The sequence below is a fragment of the Trichosurus vulpecula genome, chromosome 4, assembly GCF_011100635.1.
Source record: "Trichosurus vulpecula isolate mTriVul1 chromosome 4, mTriVul1.pri, whole genome shotgun sequence".
Lineage (NCBI taxonomy): Eukaryota > Metazoa > Chordata > Mammalia > Diprotodontia > Phalangeridae > Trichosurus > Trichosurus vulpecula.
In genome coordinates this window covers 64,593,655-64,611,052 of record NC_050576.1, presented here as the reverse complement: position 1 = coordinate 64,611,052, position 17,398 = coordinate 64,593,655, and the positions used below count along the sequence as shown (strand labels likewise).

The window sequence follows — 17,398 nt, the reverse complement described above, 5'->3', positions numbered from 1 at the left end:
ACTTTGAGGAAATGAAGTTTCCTAATGATTCTCCAATAAAGTCTGCTGGATGGTAAAGGGGTGACTTTGGATTTTCTGAGAAGGTTTTGAGAATGGGCCCAGGGGTTCGTGGTGTGCTGAGTTCTAACTACCATAGGATCAAGTGAAATCTTGCTCCAGGAAACTAATGAAAATGGTGCTTTCTTCACAAGGGGGCAGATTCTTCCCAAAGTAACTACTCACTTCAAGGTTCAATGCCAATCTGAATATAAAAGGTCACGTCATGAAAACAATAAAACAAATGAGACCAAATGCCTTTCACAATTTTAGCTAGGTTGAAAATTCTTTAGTAAATAGGATTCTTTTAGTAAATAGAGATCACTAAAGATAATGTTTGCCAGGAACAAAATCAATGTAACAAAAATAAAACAAATGGTGGATATGGAAAAAAAAAAGAAATTTGCATCAAATATCTCTAAGATCTGATGTCCAAGATATTTGGGAATTAGCAAAATTGAAAAAGACCAAGATTCATTTTTCCACTGCTAAGTGGTCAAAGGTTATAAACAAACAATTATCAAAAGTTGCCTTCCTTGTCCATCCCCAGAGAAAGAATTGATGGTGTCTGAATACAGATTGAAGCATATTCTTTTTTACTTTATTTTTCTTGAGTTTTTTTGTTTATGTTTTCTATCACAATGTGACTATTATGGAAATGTTTGCATGACTACACATGTATAACCTATATCAGATTGCTTGCCTTGTCAATGAGGAGGGGTGGGGAGGGAGGAAGGGAGAGAATTTGAACTCAAAGTTTTAAAAATGAATGTTAAAAATTGTTTTTACATGTAACTGGGGAAAAATAAAATACTAAATAAAAAAAGATAAAAAAATTGCCTTCCTTCTCTCTTAAAATCTTATTATATAAACTATAATAAAATCTTTATTACAGCTTGCTGAGTAGGGGAAGGAGGAGGGATGAATTCCAAAATTAGTGTGATTTAAGAAAATCAGTAAAGATAAAATTTTTAAAGCGATGTCAAAGATAAGATGGGTCCAGATTAACAATATACACTCCAGGAGGTCTGAATAGGTCTTTTCTTCATTGTATTTTCAAAAATGATTTCTTACCATATGCCACAGGCTTATTTTTACCAATGTATATTTGAGAGAGAGAGACAAAAAGAAAGAGAAGAGACAGAGAGAGATAGAGACAGAAAAAGAGAAACAAGACAGAAACATCAGAGAGATGAAGGAAATAGAGAGAAAAAAGAAATGAAGAAAAACATTGATTTAATAGTAGAAACTGCGAGAATATTATTACTAATTCTAAAGATTTTAAATACGTAGGAGATCAAATCTGAGCCAATGTCCCAGAGGGTTAGGTTAAGCATTCAATTCACTGATTTTGGAGAGTGGCCCATTTCTACCTCTTTGGATTTGCTACTGTTTGGGGAGTGTTCCTCTCCTTGCAGTGCATTAAAAAACGAGTTTTATCTTGTTTATTTTCAATTGGTTGTTAACTGCTTAGGTCCCTTCTTGGCTCTCTCTACTTCTGGCTGATAAAGTTTAGTTTTATACAATTATGTAATACTTATCTAGCTTACAATCTATGTGCAGAAGCCAAGGTTTGGGGATGTGTTTATTTGAAAATGTCATGTGGAAAATAAGGAAGATGAAACTCCAATGGCAAACTCCCTTGGTAATTTCGAAAAGTTTTCAGAGGTAGCGAGTTTCTGAGTACTCACTTCTTTTGGGAAGAAGCATGTGGTCACTCATCACATGGTACAAGTTATTAAAGGTTATTTGTTGTTCACCTCTGAATCATAGAACCTGAGGGTTAGAAGGAGACCTAGTCTTATCCACTCTTTTTTTGAGGCAATTGGGTTTAAATGACTTGCCCTGAGTCACACAGCTAGTAAGTGTCTGAGGTGGGATTTGAACTGAGGTCCCCCTCACTCCAGAGCTGGTGCTCTACCCACCACACCACCTAGCTGTTCTCCCTTTTTTGAGGCAATTGGAATTAATGTCTTATACATTCTTAAAAGGAATCTCCAGTATAAAATACCTGGCAAGTAATCATTCATTTTCTCATCCAATGATGGGGAACCTACCACCTCTCAAGGCAGCTTATTCTGCTTTAGGGCACCTCTAAATTGTTGAGAAGGTTTTCCAGAAATCAAGTGTGAATTTATCTCTTAGCAACTTCTACCCATTAGTCCTGATTCAATTAATCAATCAAAAAAATTATTAAGGGCTTAAAATGTGCCAGACATTGTACGAAGCACTAGAGAGATAAAGAAAAAAAAACAGTCTCTGGCTGCATAGATATCAAATTCTAATGGAGGAGACATGTAAAGAATTAGTTATATGTAATAGTGGTAAAAAAAAAAACTCATAGAAATGGATGCCATGAAACTGATATCTATGGGTTGTATATTGACTTAGAAAACTATAAATTAGCATTATTTATATCTTATTGTATTTTTATTAAATATTTCCCAATTACGTTTTAAAATGGCTTTGCCACATTTGAGAGTGCTGTGGGCCACACGTGGCCACGTTTTTGACACCTCTGACATACAAATTCATACAGAGTAGATTGTAGGTCATTTCAGAGGGGAAAGTGTTAGCGCTCAGGGATTGGCAAATGGCTGCTTCAGAAGGTAGAATTTGAGCTGAGACTTGGTTCTTCCCTCTTGGACCAAAAAAGAACAAATCTAATCCCTCTTCCATAGGACAGCCCCTCATATACTTGAAGAGAACTATCATGTCTTCCCCCACTTTCTACTTCTCTGATCAGTTCACCCATCTGATATTCATTTGACATGGACTCCAGGGCCTTCCGTTCTTTGGCTGCCCTCTGCAGGAGACTCTCCCTTAGCTATGGCATCTAGAACTGAATACCAAACTCTCAAATTGGTCTGATCAAGACAAAATACAATGGGACAACCCAATGTAAGCATCCTGCTTGTCATTCTTATAGCCCAATAATATTTCGTCACATTCATATACCACAGCTTCTTCAGTCATTCCTCAATTGATGGGCATCCCTTTGGTTTCCGATTCTTAGCCACCACAAAGAGAGCTGCCAGACTAGTTTTTAAACAACATGTATACAGGCATCGTCATCATCATCATCATCACCATCATAATAATAATAAATAGCTAATATACACATATCTTTTTTAAGATTTGCAAAGTGCTTTGCATTCCTTGTCACTCTAGAAAAGTTCTAGGCTGATGTTCCTTTCAAGTATGCAGGTTGCTCTGGGCTCTTGAAAGCTTTGCTGACAAAGTTAATGTTCTGGTAGTTTCTACCAAACACAATACGAACGATTTTATTGTGTTCAAAGATTCAGGTACAGACCTTGGGATAAATAAAAAAGGATATTTGATTTAAACTTCTAGAATCCTTGGGTTGTATAGGACCTCTCGAATTAATTAAATTTATTTTCCTTCCTTTCCTTCAGCACTGATGAATTTAAACTGCCCCATTCAGAAAGGTCTGTCTTAGATTCAAAGATGTCCAGGGAAAGAAACTCTACAGGTTTTCTTAGCAACCTATTCCTGTGGCTGTGTAATTAACTTTAATTTAAGGCGATATGTGATACAGCAATAAAAATGGTGAAAAGGAGGAGTAATTTTATGTTTAGACTGTTGAGGAGATGGGTAAAACTGAGGAAAGAAAGAAACTGAGGGAAAAAGTTTGCTGAGCACTTAAATTGACTGTCTTACTTATTGACTGTCTTACTAACAGTAAAGTTTAATCAATCCTGTCCAGACTGTTATTGCTATTATCTATGGACTTCCCTAATACCTTGAATAGTCTTCTTCTCTGCCCCCTTCTCGGTGGCAGGTGGTAGCCCAGTGGATAGAACACGAAGCCTGGAGTCCAGAAGTCTTGAGTTCAAATCCATCCTCAGACACTTAACTGACCGTGTGACCCTGGCCAAGTTACTTAACCTTAGTTTCTTCAACAGTAAAATGAGGATTATAATAGTGCCTACCTTATAGGGTTGTTGTGAGGATCAATAGTAGGAGCTATATAAATTTCCCTACCCAAGCCCTGTCCCTTTCAAACACACTGACTTTTCCATTAGCTTCAGCTTCCCTGACTTCTGTGTTCTTTTATAGCTACGAGCATTCCCTGACCCTCTATTCCCCCATTGCTCTGCCCTGCTGATAACCGAATTTGCCCCATGTCCCCGAATGACTGGCTGTGGCAGTGAAGAATGTTATTGTGAAAAATATTTGAATTCTATAGATTAAATTAAAGCATATGTGCTCAATAAATACTTTTTGTTTAATAACACACTTTTGTCAGAGCTCTTTATCTTATTAACTTCTAGACAAGCATAGTCTTTCTTTGTAAGAATCCCAGGAAGGAGGCTCACTGACATAAACTCCTTATGTTGAACCTAAGTATAGTCTGCAAAGGTCTGTGGGTTGAGACATTATCCAGTTTACTGGAGTCTTGAGAGTGGAGTTACATTGATTACAATTATCTACATTTAATAGGATCCTTGTTAAAGAATTGGTTTTGTGTCCATATCAGCAAGAGGCAAAGGGATGCATTTCAGCATAGTTAAGCTTTATTACTTTAGATACTTTTCTGTACAATGTTCCATCTTAGAATCTTGCTGTAGCTTTCAACTGCAGTAACCCAAATGATTACTTATAGGAAAGAATATCACATTGCATCATAGAAAAATGTCCTGACAGAGGAAGGATGAGTATAGGAACAGGTGTGAATGGTACAATTTCCTTCCCTTGAGGTTATTTAAATGAGATTTAAATTTATAACTCAACTGTCTGGGATGTCTGAGACACAATCCTTCTGAGACAGGAGAAAGACCCCTGGTGACTCCTTTTTGTTTGATGAGTATTTATTTAAAGGCATGGAAATGGATTATTTTATTTTATTTTACCAGCAGTGCTGATCTATGCCAATTTAGCACATTTGTGGAGTGCTAAATAAGAAAGAAGAAAATACGAAATTCTTTCTTTTTAAAATAGCAATGCTCCAATCCCAGGCATAGATATGATTCTGAATTAGACATCCTGCAGACATTTATTATTAGTTCAAAGTGAGAAAAACAGCAATAAGTATGATAGGAATAGCGAGTAGTTTGAGCCATTCATAGAGGGGGTAAGGTTTCTGTGGACTACCAACAACCCGAGTCCGCATGGGTTTCAAGGTGCGGTCCCATTGGGTCAGGATGGCATTTCTGGCTCCCTTCCACTTTCCTGGTCCTGTCAGTCGAAACTGGTATGGGCTGCAGGGACCAAAGTAAACCTCCACAGCCAACTTGGGGTCTGTGAGAAACAGCCAAAGCATGTTGGGCTTGACACCAATGAAGGAGGCAATTTCATCCATGTAGGTGATATAATCTATCTGTATTGTCTGACTGTTGCCAAACCTTGAGAGAAAAAAAGACATACTGCCATGAGTGTCCAGATTCAGCAAAGAAATAAGATGTGAAAGTACCATACTGTTTAAAGTGTACGTTATCCAAGAATATAGACAACATTCTTAAAATAGATTTATGAGCCTCCATGACAAATGACTGGTTTAACATCAATGTCTTTTCACCCCTTAATGGGAAAAATTAAAGTTGTTACTGTGTACATATGGGTGCTTGTATTTTGATTTTCCTTCCTTTACTTAAGTCTCAGTGAATGATAGCACCTCCTTTCTCCATCTCAATTGCCTATTCCTAATGATGAAATAAACTTTGTTATAGACACTGTACTGTGAAATCTTTGAGGCATGATAAAAAATTCTAGACTTTCCCAAGAAATCATATTTTCTACAATTGCCACAATATAGTTTGGGGGATTTCTATTGATTTAAATGGTCAGAAATTGCTGAGTTTCATGTATAATGCAAGCTCTTTTGAAGTTTTCTTTATGTTGCTTGCAGTCCTTACATCCCTGACATAGCTCCAACTTGTAGTGAGTTATTTTTGTATACATTCCTGAAGTCTTTTTGCTAGGTTTTATTTAAAATTTTTGCATCACTATTTGTCATTAATGTTAGCCTGTAGTTTTCTTTATTTTGCTTTATCCTTCATTGGTGTGGGTATTAGGACTATATTTGTTTCATAAAAAAGAGGTTTGTTAGAATATCTTCTTTCTTAATTTTTGTTAATAATTTGTGTATCATAGGTATAAATTCCTCACTGAATTTCTACAAATACATTTGAACCAGTTTGTCATGTTTCAATGATGTTGTATCCCATACCCCTCCTCTGAGTTGAAGGGAACCTTAGAGGCAATCTAGTCCAATACAATATTCCTGATAAGTGGTCAGGAAGTTATCCAGTAATGAGAAACATATTACCTTCTTGGGCATCTCATTGATCACCTCTAATTGTAAGAGGTTTTTCCTTGATCTCCAGCTGAAATTTGCCTCTATAACATACCCATTGCTACTCATTCTATTGTCTTTGTAAGTAAGTCAAATATAATCCTTTTTTCAACATGACATTCCTTCAAATAGTTAAAGAGAGCTATCATGTCCCTCTAGAGCATTCTATTCTGCAGATAAAATGTTCCCAATTCCCTTAATCAATCCATAAAGGCTATAGTCCCCATTCTTCTCATCATCTTGGTTACCCTTTAGATCTGCTCATTTTGTGGTATTTACATTTATGGTCGCAATGAAATGTCGTAATATTGAATAGAAATAAGCAATAATATCATTTGGCTAGATTTTGAAAACTGAACAAAATACAATAACTTTTTTTAATGAAAGAGTTTTTAGCAAACTGTATTACTTAAGGGTGGATGTTAACAACAGTTAACCTGATCTGCAAGAAGAATGGTTTCAATAAGGAAGGAAGAAAGGAAAGAAGGAAGGAAGTATTCTTACCATTTGAGGTTTTTCCTCATTTTCTCATCAATGTCATGCATCATATCACTCACAGAGGGCAAAGAACATGTCCCTAGAAAAGAAAATCATAATCATATTTTGGCTGGCAAAATGCCATCTCACCCGATGGATAGACAGAGTTGGAAACTAGTCAGAAATAGTTAAGAGAGTCTGGTTTGAACCCAAAGTGGCATGTCCTTATGAAGTCCAGTGACAACTTTAGCTTTGAATAACTAATAAAATACTATCTCAAATAATACTAGGAAGTAACAAAAAAGTAATTATTTTGATCTACCCAAAAGATTTTGTTCATCCTTCTAAAATAGTATACTAGCCACAGCGATTAAAATAATTACAAAATGAAGGTGATAATCAAGTTAGCTAGGTAGCACAGTGGATAGAGTGCTGAATCTGGAACCAGGAAGACCCAAGGTCACATCTGATCTCTGACATTTACTAGCTACCTGACCCTGGGCAAGTCACTGAACCTCATTTCTTCATCTGTAACATGTAAAAAACCTTCCAAGATTGCTGTGACAATGAAATGAGATGATATTTGTAAAGCACTTTGCCAACCTTAAAGCATTATGGAAATGCGACTGCTGCTGCTGTTATTTGTATTCATTTTGGTTTTCATTTGCAATTACATCAATAAAAGGAATGCCTAATATGGAAACTTCCCCTACCAATGCAGATCCATAACTTGTCTGTTACTGATTTAGGAATTTTAGGTATGAGTTTCCCATTTTTAGGAATAGTATCACTTTCGTAAGATGGTACTAAAGTCCTTTCTAACCTGTAATCAAGAAGAGACTGGGTTAATGTAGCTGATATGACTGGATTTAGAGTCAGAAAGATCTGAGCTCAAATTTTGCCTTGGACACTTAATAGCCTCGTGACCCTGGGCACTTGTCATATACCTTCTCTCAGCCTAAGTTCCCTCATTTGCAAAGTGAGAAAAATAATAGTTCTTATCTTAAAGGATTGTTGTGAAGATCAAATGAGATAAAAAGTAATCTCTTTGCAGACCTTAAAGTATTATATAAATGCTATCTATAATTTTTTTCTTTTAATTTCTGTGATTCTTTGTGATTTATCTACTTCAAAGGTAGGGCAGACATCCTTTGTTCAAGACTTAAAGAGAGAGATTGGACAAACATTTGAAGATAGTTTCATGAGAAGTTATCCTAGCTTGTTAAGGAATTGGGAACAGAACAGAAATTCTATTTGAGGAGACCCAATTCTTCTTTCAGATGTCACTTAATTCTTGGGATAGGTTAAGTAGAGGATCATCCCAATTCTCATTTCCGATGTGGAGGATTCTGGAGAAGACAAATTTAAGTGTTGATTGCTTTAATGGTTCAGAACTGCCTTAGAATGAGTGAAGGATAGTTTGGGACTCCTTGAAGTCTTTCAGATCTGGAAAATGGTCTAGAAAAACCACATAACTACACATTGACCAAATCCACCATTTCAACCCCTGTTTGGATCCCTGATCTTAAAGCCTTTGACATTTGGGGCATTTCACCCAAAGTTCAATCTAGCTTCAGACCCTGAGATCAAATTTGTCTGAAGTTGGTGTAACATAAATAACAAACTGCCAATAGATAACTGGTTTAGTTAGTTAGTTATATTCTGACTTTGGTATTTTGGTTCCTTAGGAACTGGGTCCCTGCTTTGTACCTCTCCTTCCATATGATTAAGTCTACACTTTGTATCATAGTTATCAAACAATTGGAATCCTGTCTTGTTTCCTGGCTCCCATGACAGTCTCTAGTTCTTGCCTAGTATCCCATTTATCCTATTTTATCTGTCTCTGAACTTATCTTCCTGAGATTTGGTTCCAAATATCTATATCTGGACCCCTCTGATATTGACTTTCTTGAACTGAACTCTGCTATTAGGGCTCCGTTTGTTTGTCTGCCATATTCATGCTTGTATAGATACCTAGATCTTTGATTCACTTTGGATCTTTTGAGGATAGGTCCCATCTTTATCAATTATCTCTCCCTCTACCTACCCTTTATTACTCTTACAGCCCATCGGGCCTGCAGGTCAACAGTAGGTATGGCAGCACCAAGGGACTGGATGAGGCCAATCACAGCCATTGTCGGTTTCTCAAGGGGAGGAGGGAAGACGCCTTTAAAAAGGGTCACTTCATTGTTTCTGCTTTTGATGACTGAGTCATCAAGGAAAGGGTAGGCATAACCGTAACCAGTTGCAAAAATGACAGTGTCAATGGCTTCAAACACTGTCCCATCCTGAAACACTGCAGATGTCTCTGTAAATTCCTTTACATTTGGCTTGATGGTTACTGTGCCACAGATGATGCGGGCTGGAAGCTCATCATTGAACACAGGTTCTTTTCTCAGTGTTCTGAACAGAAGAAAAAGCCAATAGCTCAGTACATGACGTTTTGATTTGTTTTTTTTATCAGACATTACATAAAACAAAAGGAAATAATATATAATAAATAATATAATATAATTTGTGCCCAAAGTATGGTAAATGTGTAGGAAATGCCACTATGCTTTTCTTGGTTTACAATGCACAGTAATCCTGGGCAGATCGTACAGCAGGTGATGAGTGTATGTCTTTACCCCAATCCTCTCACACAGCTTGCGTGTTTGTATTCCTTTACTTCTTCTAGAGAAATTACCACATCTTCCCCAGTTTAGGTAACCCAGTGACCTAACCAGCTCCTTACCCACCACCCCCACACCTAACACACATATTTAAACCTTATTTCAGGAAATGATCATTACCAACTCTTTAACTTGGGAGTGAATACATGTCTGTATATTACCTTGAGCACCAGCCTCCTCTCTGCCTATTACATTCTTAATTAGCCTTCAGAGTCCAGTTTAAATGCTAACCTTTTTTTTTGGTAAGGAAGTTCAGTTACTTGACCTGCCCAGGGATCACACAGCTAATAAGTGTCAAGTGTCTGAGGATGAAGTTGAACTCAGGTCCTCCTGACTCCAGGGCCAGTGCTTTATCCACTGTGCTACCTAGCTGCCCCTGATAACTTTTTCAAGAAGCTTTCTGTCCCCAACTCAGCTCATTAATGATCTTCTCCTAATACAGCAATATTGTACATCATAATTATTTGGATTTGTGGCTTATTCAATATCAAGCTCCATGAGGGTGGAAACCTCTAAGTTTCCAGTTCTAATATTCTCTGAATCTTTGAAAAAATGGTGAGAGAAAGATTGAATTCCACTACTGGGGATGGGAAAAGCATTAGAAAAAAATAGAAATGAACATATTGTTTAGAAAGAGGGAGAGAAATCAGGAACTGAGATAGATATTCTAGGAAGCAGGGGAGCTGAAGATTTAAGCTGCAAGGCTTAAGTCATGTTCCAGGAGTTTATTAATGTGTGTGTGTGTGTGTGTGTGTGTGTGTGTGTGTTTTGAGGAGTGCAGGGGTGATGTCAGTGGAATGAAACTCGCTGTGAACCGAGCAGTCAAAACTAGAAAAGCCAACCCAAAAGACCTTGTACCTATAATATTCATGAGGGAGAGCTCCAGTTTGATCTAGGAGTAGAAGGAAGATGAAGCTAAGAGGAAAAACCAGACTTTGTAGGGATCTAAAGAGAAAGACCCTCATGAGGAAGAGACTGGCCTCTCTAGCTTCACAGTATACTTGTAAATAACCTGCCTAATTTTTGTCATAAAATTCTTATTTCATTAAAACAGTATCCTCATACTCTCATTACCTGGCTGATTCCAAGTTACAAGGTATATATTGAGGAAGGTATATAGATGAGGCAAAAGGGGTAAGGACCATGGTCCTGAGCCTGTGTGCTGTTTTAAAGCTTGAGTGGTAGCAGTGGGGCTGGGGACCTCCAGAAGAGAGGCTGGTCATTTCAAACATAAAAAAATCTCTTTTCTTTACTAGGGACCTATTTCTGATTTATTGTTATTGTTTTGGCAAAAGGAAAAACACTGAAAAGGAAATTCTTCCTTATTCTTGCAACTGTTCCTCATGCCCTGGAAGGATAGGAAAGGATTTTAGAGGTCATTCAGGATGAACCTCTCATGTTACTGATGAGGAAACTCAGGTTCAGCTTATTTAGCATTGCACCAGTAGCAAATGAAACAGCTTATTATCACAGCCCAGGATCATGGATTTAGAACAGAGACCTTAAAGGTCATCATTTTCAACCCCATCATTTTACAGATGGGGGTGCAGAGAGATTGATTAATATCCCCAGGATCTAATTACCTGTAGGCATCTGAGGTAGGGTTTTCAACTTAGACATTCCTGATTCTTAAGTCCAGTGCTTTATCCACTAAGCCACATAACTGCCTCTCAGAGGTAAGTGCATCAAAATATCATGAAGGGACTTGGGAAGTCCTGTGGAATGAGCATGGATGGGCTGGGACTTAGATCCAGGACTCTTGCCTGGCAAGAAGATATTCTAACACTGAACCACTTAAGCAGCATGGCTTAGCTGGGCAGGGACTGTGACTGTCTTTTGCTTTGTTTTTGTATCCTCAGGGCTTGGCACAGTGCCTAGAACATAGTAAACACTTAAGTGTTTATTTACTGACTGATACTTGGTAACCACAATCAACCTTGTTTTCATTAGACCCATCTGGACTTTGGCATTTCTGCTGGCCTCAAAGTTAATCATGGGCCACACTGCAATAACCCAGAAATTTTTACTTTCTTGCTTACTTCCTTCTTTCCCCTGGTCTTCTTGCTTTTAGCCCAAATATTTTTTGCTTATTGTTTGTGTATGGAGGGGTGGGGGAAGATCAAATAAGAACCATCCTATGAAATGCTTGCACTAATACGAAAATATTCAGCTGTATAAGAATTTTAATATAATGTACCCATCTAAAGGCATCAGTCCATAGTTCTCATGCTTAAATTTCATATTCATCTTCTTCATATACCACCAATCAGTGATGAATGTAGGGAGGCTTGTTCTGAGGAAGCAATCAAAGCGATTTATGTATACCATGTCCCAAGGGTAGCCATCATCCCAGACGCGACTCATTACCCAGGAACCACTTCTAGAACTAATGACAACCTGGAAAAAAAGTACCAAGAAGGTAGATTGAATTCCTATTTGGTGATAATGAGCAAAATCAGACTGCTAGGGGGCACAGTGGTGCTGGACCTGGAGTCAGGAAAACCTGGGTACCAATTCTTCCTTGGACACCTTACTAGATGCAAGTCACGTAGCTCTGCCTCGATTTTGTCACCTGTAAAATGGGCATATTAATAGCACCTACCTCCTAGGGCTATTGTGAGGCTCAAATGAGATAATATTTGTAAAGTGCTTTGCAAACCTTAAAGTGCTATATAAATGCTATCATCATATTTCTAAGCATACTTTCATATTAATCAAATTCTGAATATAGAAGGAAAGTAGTAAGTAAATTTCAGCATTTATATACACAAAGGAATCCTACTCTTTTTTTTGCTTGTCAACTATAATATAAATATTTCTCTAAAATGTTACTGGGTAAACTGACTTAAAATATTTCCCAAAATAGTTCCCTAGGTTCATAAAAACATCGATTGACCTATTTACCCAAATCTATCTTCTCTCTCTGGTCCATCTTGCAGAATAATCTTCTTAACTTCCTGGATTGCTGTCATTCCCCTGATCAACATTTGTCAGTGACTCCTCATTACTTAGAGAGTAAAGTTCACACTTTTAGGCAAATATAGATATTTAAGGCTTTCCCTAATCTAGACACAATCTACATTTCCAAGTTCATCTCTGACTGCTCTCTGATAACAAATATTTTGACCCAATCAAACCAGTCAGTTTCCCAGATATACAAAGCACCCTCCTGCCTCCATGTCTTTACTTCCTGCCTGGAATGCCCTTCCTTCCTAAATGCTCTTTACCTATGTAATTTCTTTCCATTTTTTTCAAGGGCTCCAGACCCTCCTCTTCTGTGAGAATTTACTCTTTCGGCTCTCACTGATTTCTATACTCCTTTTAATTCATAATACTAAACCCTTCCTTTTGGGTGCTTAATAATTTGTTGCCTTCTTAAATCTTTGGGTTGTTATTTTGATTTTCAAATACCTATCTGCTGTCTCTTCAGCTAGTTTTCAACTTTCTTGACAGGGAGAATGCTTGGTTGTATCTCTTTGACTCCCTCATGGTGCCTTGGTTGTAGTAAGTTTTTATAAATATTCACTTATTAATGTTAATTGGTCTGGTATGGCCACCTGCTTTCTTACATTGTCAATAGATGAAAAGAAGCATGGCTTGATAAATGTGGGTCACACCACCTCTGTGCTTTGAAAAATGTTTTTTGTGAGTTACTGTGGTTTAATACAAGGAAAACATTTCCTAACAATTAGACCTTTTCAAAGTGGAATGGGCTGCCTCGCAGGTAGTAAGTGTCCCATAATTCTCAAGGGTAAAATGGAAAGACCACTAGCTCCTGCCACAGAAGACCTGGGGTCAATTCCCACTTCTTACTCTGCCTATATGACTTTGGGAGAGTCATGTGCCTTCCCTGAACCAGGTTTTCCTTGTATACAAAATGAGGCGGTTCGAGTTAGAAGGTTTCTGGCTCCCTTCCAGCTACGATCCTCAGTGAATTTTTTAGGGTACGGATTAGACTAGATAGCCACCAAATTTCTTTGATTCTATGACTTAAACTCTCTTGTTCCCATCACCTGACAGTGGGTTTAGACTATGAATTCTTAATAGTGTTGGGTTAACTTCACTTCTGATTTACTGAGAATTTTGGAGAGAGGATTCTGTTCAGATGCAAGATTGACCCAGGTATGCCAGCTATGAGGCTTGGTGATTCTGTGATTAGAAGCATGCTGGGAGACTCTCAGTCCAGGAGCATTAGACCTGACTTCTAGAGACAACCTCCACATTATTTGTGCCATTTTCATTGGGGCATACCTAAGGAATTTTTGATAGATTTTACCTAAAATCCAGAACATCCTAAAACCAAGGCAGGTTAAGAACGTTTAGAAAGGAAGACACTGATGTCTTGAAACATTTCCTCTAATGGTACTTCCTTAGACATATTCTTACTTCACCAATCAATGGATGCCAATACTTCTAGAGGGAGGCTGACCTGTCCCTAAATACTTGAGTGCCAAGTCAACTATGCCATCACAAGCTCCTTGTTATAGTACTTTTCTAATATAGGAATAATACTTAGGGCAAGGATAAATCACAAGGCATCCTGGGAAATCATACCTGTGCTGCTGTGTAACTCAGCTCCGTAGCAATATCACACCCTGAATTCCCCAGACCAACCACAAGCACTCTCTTCCCTTTGAATCCTTCTGGTCCCTTGTACTCCCGACTGTGGTAGGACTTGCCTTTAAACTCTTTCAGCCCTGAGGGGGAAAGTGGAGAATAAATGAGTTTGTTCAAGAAAATCAGGAAAGATTTTTCCTTTAAGTCTGGACTTGTTTTTTATCTCTATTTGTTATGATAAACTGCAGAAATGATTTTGTAGGTTCCATGCCCTCAGAGAAGCACCTCATTTTTTTTTACTGTCAAGCCCATGGACAACTTTATAAAAGAGCTACTCAGAAAGAGAGGCACTAAGGGGCAGTGGATGGAAGGCTGACTTTAGAATCAGAAGGGCCAGTGTTCAAGTCCTGACTCTGATATACGCTGGCTTGTGACCATGGGTAAATTAGTCTCTCAGCACCTCCCTGGTGACTCTCTAAGAGTAAAGCCAAGTTATCAATCTGCATTAGTGGAGGGAGTTTCCACACAAGGAGTTGATGAACTCATAGGTTTAGTTCAAAATAGGGTGGGAGAAGGTGTTTTAACATTCTGTGATTTAGAAAAACAGTAAAATAATAACCATGATAAAACATCAAGCAATTAAACTTTTGCCTCTGCTTCACTGTATGCCTATTTAACTCACCTGGAAAGTCACTTTTTGGCAGATTGGGGTACACGTGATGTCCTGAACATATCATAACACCATCAAACACAGCCGATTCCTGCTTCCCATCCTGTTCAGTCACAACGTCCCACTGGCCAGTAACAGAGAAATCAGGGCGCTTCTTTACCTCGGAGACCAATGTCTTAGGGAAAACAAACCAAAAGCATTCTGCTCAGTAGTAGTATGCATTCATGCGTGAACAGGGCAGACAAGTAAAGACATGGAATTTACCTCAACCTGGAGGCAGAGAGGATGTAATGTGCTTAATAGGAAGAAGGATCAATCAGTCAATAAGCATGTATTAAGCACCAACTGTGTGCCAGGAGCTATGCTAAAGACTGGGGATCCAAAGAAAGGCAAAAAACACTTTCTGATTCCAAATACCTCACCATCTAATTGGGGAGACAATATGCAAACAACTATGTACAAACAAGCCATATACAGGATAAATAAAAAATAGTCAACAGAATGGAGGCACTCATATTAAGAGGGTTTGGAAAAGGTTTCTTCCAGAATGTGGGATTTTAGTGGTCATATCTAGGTGACCATTAATTACATGTTGAGAACTTTAATGACCCAACATTCTCTAAAACTAAAATCTTCTCCTAAAGAGGATCTCTTTCTTAAAAAGTAATTAAGTGTTTTATTAAAATAGAACACTGAAAATAAATTGAACTAAGCTTGTTTAGTAATTATTTACATTTAAATTAATTTCAACCCATAGGACTATCAGTTTGAGTAGGAAGAGATGTTAGAGATCATCTAGTCTTCAACACGTAGGGAGGGTAGAGTGTTGGACTTGGAGTCAGAAAGATCTGAATTCTACTCTGCTTCAGACTTTTACTAACTGTGTGATCCTGAGCAAGTTACAATTTCAGTTTTCATCTGAGCCCCAGAAAGGTTATGAGATTGCCCCGGTTCACACGGTACATCCTAAATCATGTGAGTTTTAAGATAATAGGATCATAGACTTTATTTAGAGCTGAAAGAAACCTTATCTAATCTCCTCATTTTATGGATCAGGAAACTGACTCCCAGAGGGACAAAGCTATTTGCTCTTGACCACACAGGTAATGAACAGTAGAACTGGGATTTGAACCCAGTTCTTAGGGCTCCCCCATCCCCACCCCCTCACTGTACCACATTATATGAAGCATCAGTAATTTATCAATTACTGTCTCTAAGTCTCTATCAGAATTTTTTGTTTTCCACACAGTTCAACTTCAGAAAATGATTTTGTTTTATTGATTAAAAATTACATTAAAGAAAATGCAATTCTATCTCCCATGCCTCCGTATCCTAAGGACCACTGGTCCTCTGATTTCCATCTGAAATCTTCTATATGCATCATCTCTCACTATTAAAATGTGATCTCCGTGAGAGCAGGAACTGTCATGCTTTTCTATATGTATGCTCAGCTCTTAGCACAAAACTTCACATATAGTAAACAATTTATTTTTATTCATCCACTCACTTATTTTTACCTTCCAGCTCTGAATCTATGATCCTATTCATTTTTCTTCTTATGTGGCTATAGTAAATGTGCACACACTCTATTTTTTGGTTCTGCTTATCTTATTTCAGGTTTTCCTTATTTGTATTCCTCGTACTTACTAGTCTTAATGGCTTTGGGTATTCCATTTCAATAATGAAGCACATTTTATTTAATCATTACCCTATTCTTGGACACAGGCTATTTCCAGCTGTTTTATTTTCAATTACATATGATGCTATTGTGAAATTCTTTCGTGAATAGGGTTTCAATTTATGGTGTGGTAATTTATGCCTTGATTGAATTATTTTCAGAATCATAGTGACCTCTCTTAGAGAATTAAAATCTGGTCTTAGAGTGACTCTTATGGATAGAATTCACCCCATTTCTACACAGAACAGATCTTACACATAGATATGATTTAATGAACATGAGTAAGACCTTCTTTTCCTCTTTCTCTCATCTATCCAGTCCTCTTATATCCTACCATGGTAAATGAAATTTCATAAATGGAAGTTCAGCCTTTAGATTCAAGAGTTTTTAAGTGCCTTGGGGAGATATAACACATTAACTTTGCAATCAAATCAAGAAACAGTAAGCATTTATTCAGTACCTGCTACTAAGGGTCAGGTGCCATACTGTGATCTGGGGATACAAAGTCAAAAGTGAGATAGTTCCTGCCCTGTAGGAACTTGTATTCTATTAGAGAATTACAACATGTCCCCAAATAAATAAAAACAGGAAATAGAGCTAGAGTTATACATGCAGGAACACATGTAGATGTGGTATATGCAACACCCATACACATGCCAATATATAGGTACACAGATTATATACACACATACACACACACACACACACATATGTATATATATGTAAACACATCTAAATGCACGCAAAATTTAGATATAGATTGAGATGGAGACGTAAGGGGACGTTAGCAATTGGGGAAACAGGACAGGCTTCTTGAATAACTTGGAACATTAAGCAATGACTGGCTAATTATTTCTCAGAGTTCTGCAACTGAACTGAAGGGTCAGATGGGACCTACGTATACATTGTAGTGTAGTGGAAAGAAGGAGAAGTAGCCTTGGAGAACCAGAATGGTACAATGGAAAGAATTCTAGTTATGGAGTCAAAGGACA

At 37.7% G+C, this 17,398-nt stretch overlaps 1 protein-coding gene across 3 annotated transcripts in view; it reads right to left on the bottom strand.

Moving 5' to 3' along the window:
- LOC118846098 (dimethylaniline monooxygenase [N-oxide-forming] 3-like) overlaps positions 1-17,398 on the bottom strand; it is a 33,395-nt gene that overhangs the window by 3,998 nt on the left and 11,999 nt on the right. For 2 of the 3 annotated variants that reach the window (XM_036754284.1, XM_036754285.1), the window contains exons 4-9: positions 14,741-14,903; positions 14,056-14,198; positions 11,699-11,898; positions 8,877-9,232; positions 6,857-6,929; positions 4,553-5,402 (exon numbers count right to left, since the gene is read on the bottom strand). In XM_036754284.1, coding sequence (XP_036610179.1) covers positions 5,060-5,402; positions 6,857-6,929; positions 8,877-9,232; positions 11,699-11,898; positions 14,056-14,198; positions 14,741-14,903 — 1,278 coding nt within the window. In that variant the 3' untranslated portion in view covers positions 4,553-5,059. Of the gene's footprint in view, positions 1-4,552; positions 5,403-6,856; positions 6,930-8,876; positions 9,233-11,698; positions 11,899-14,055; positions 14,199-14,740; positions 14,904-17,398 lie in introns of those variants that run through there. The other variant, XM_036754286.1, reaches the window with a different exon arrangement.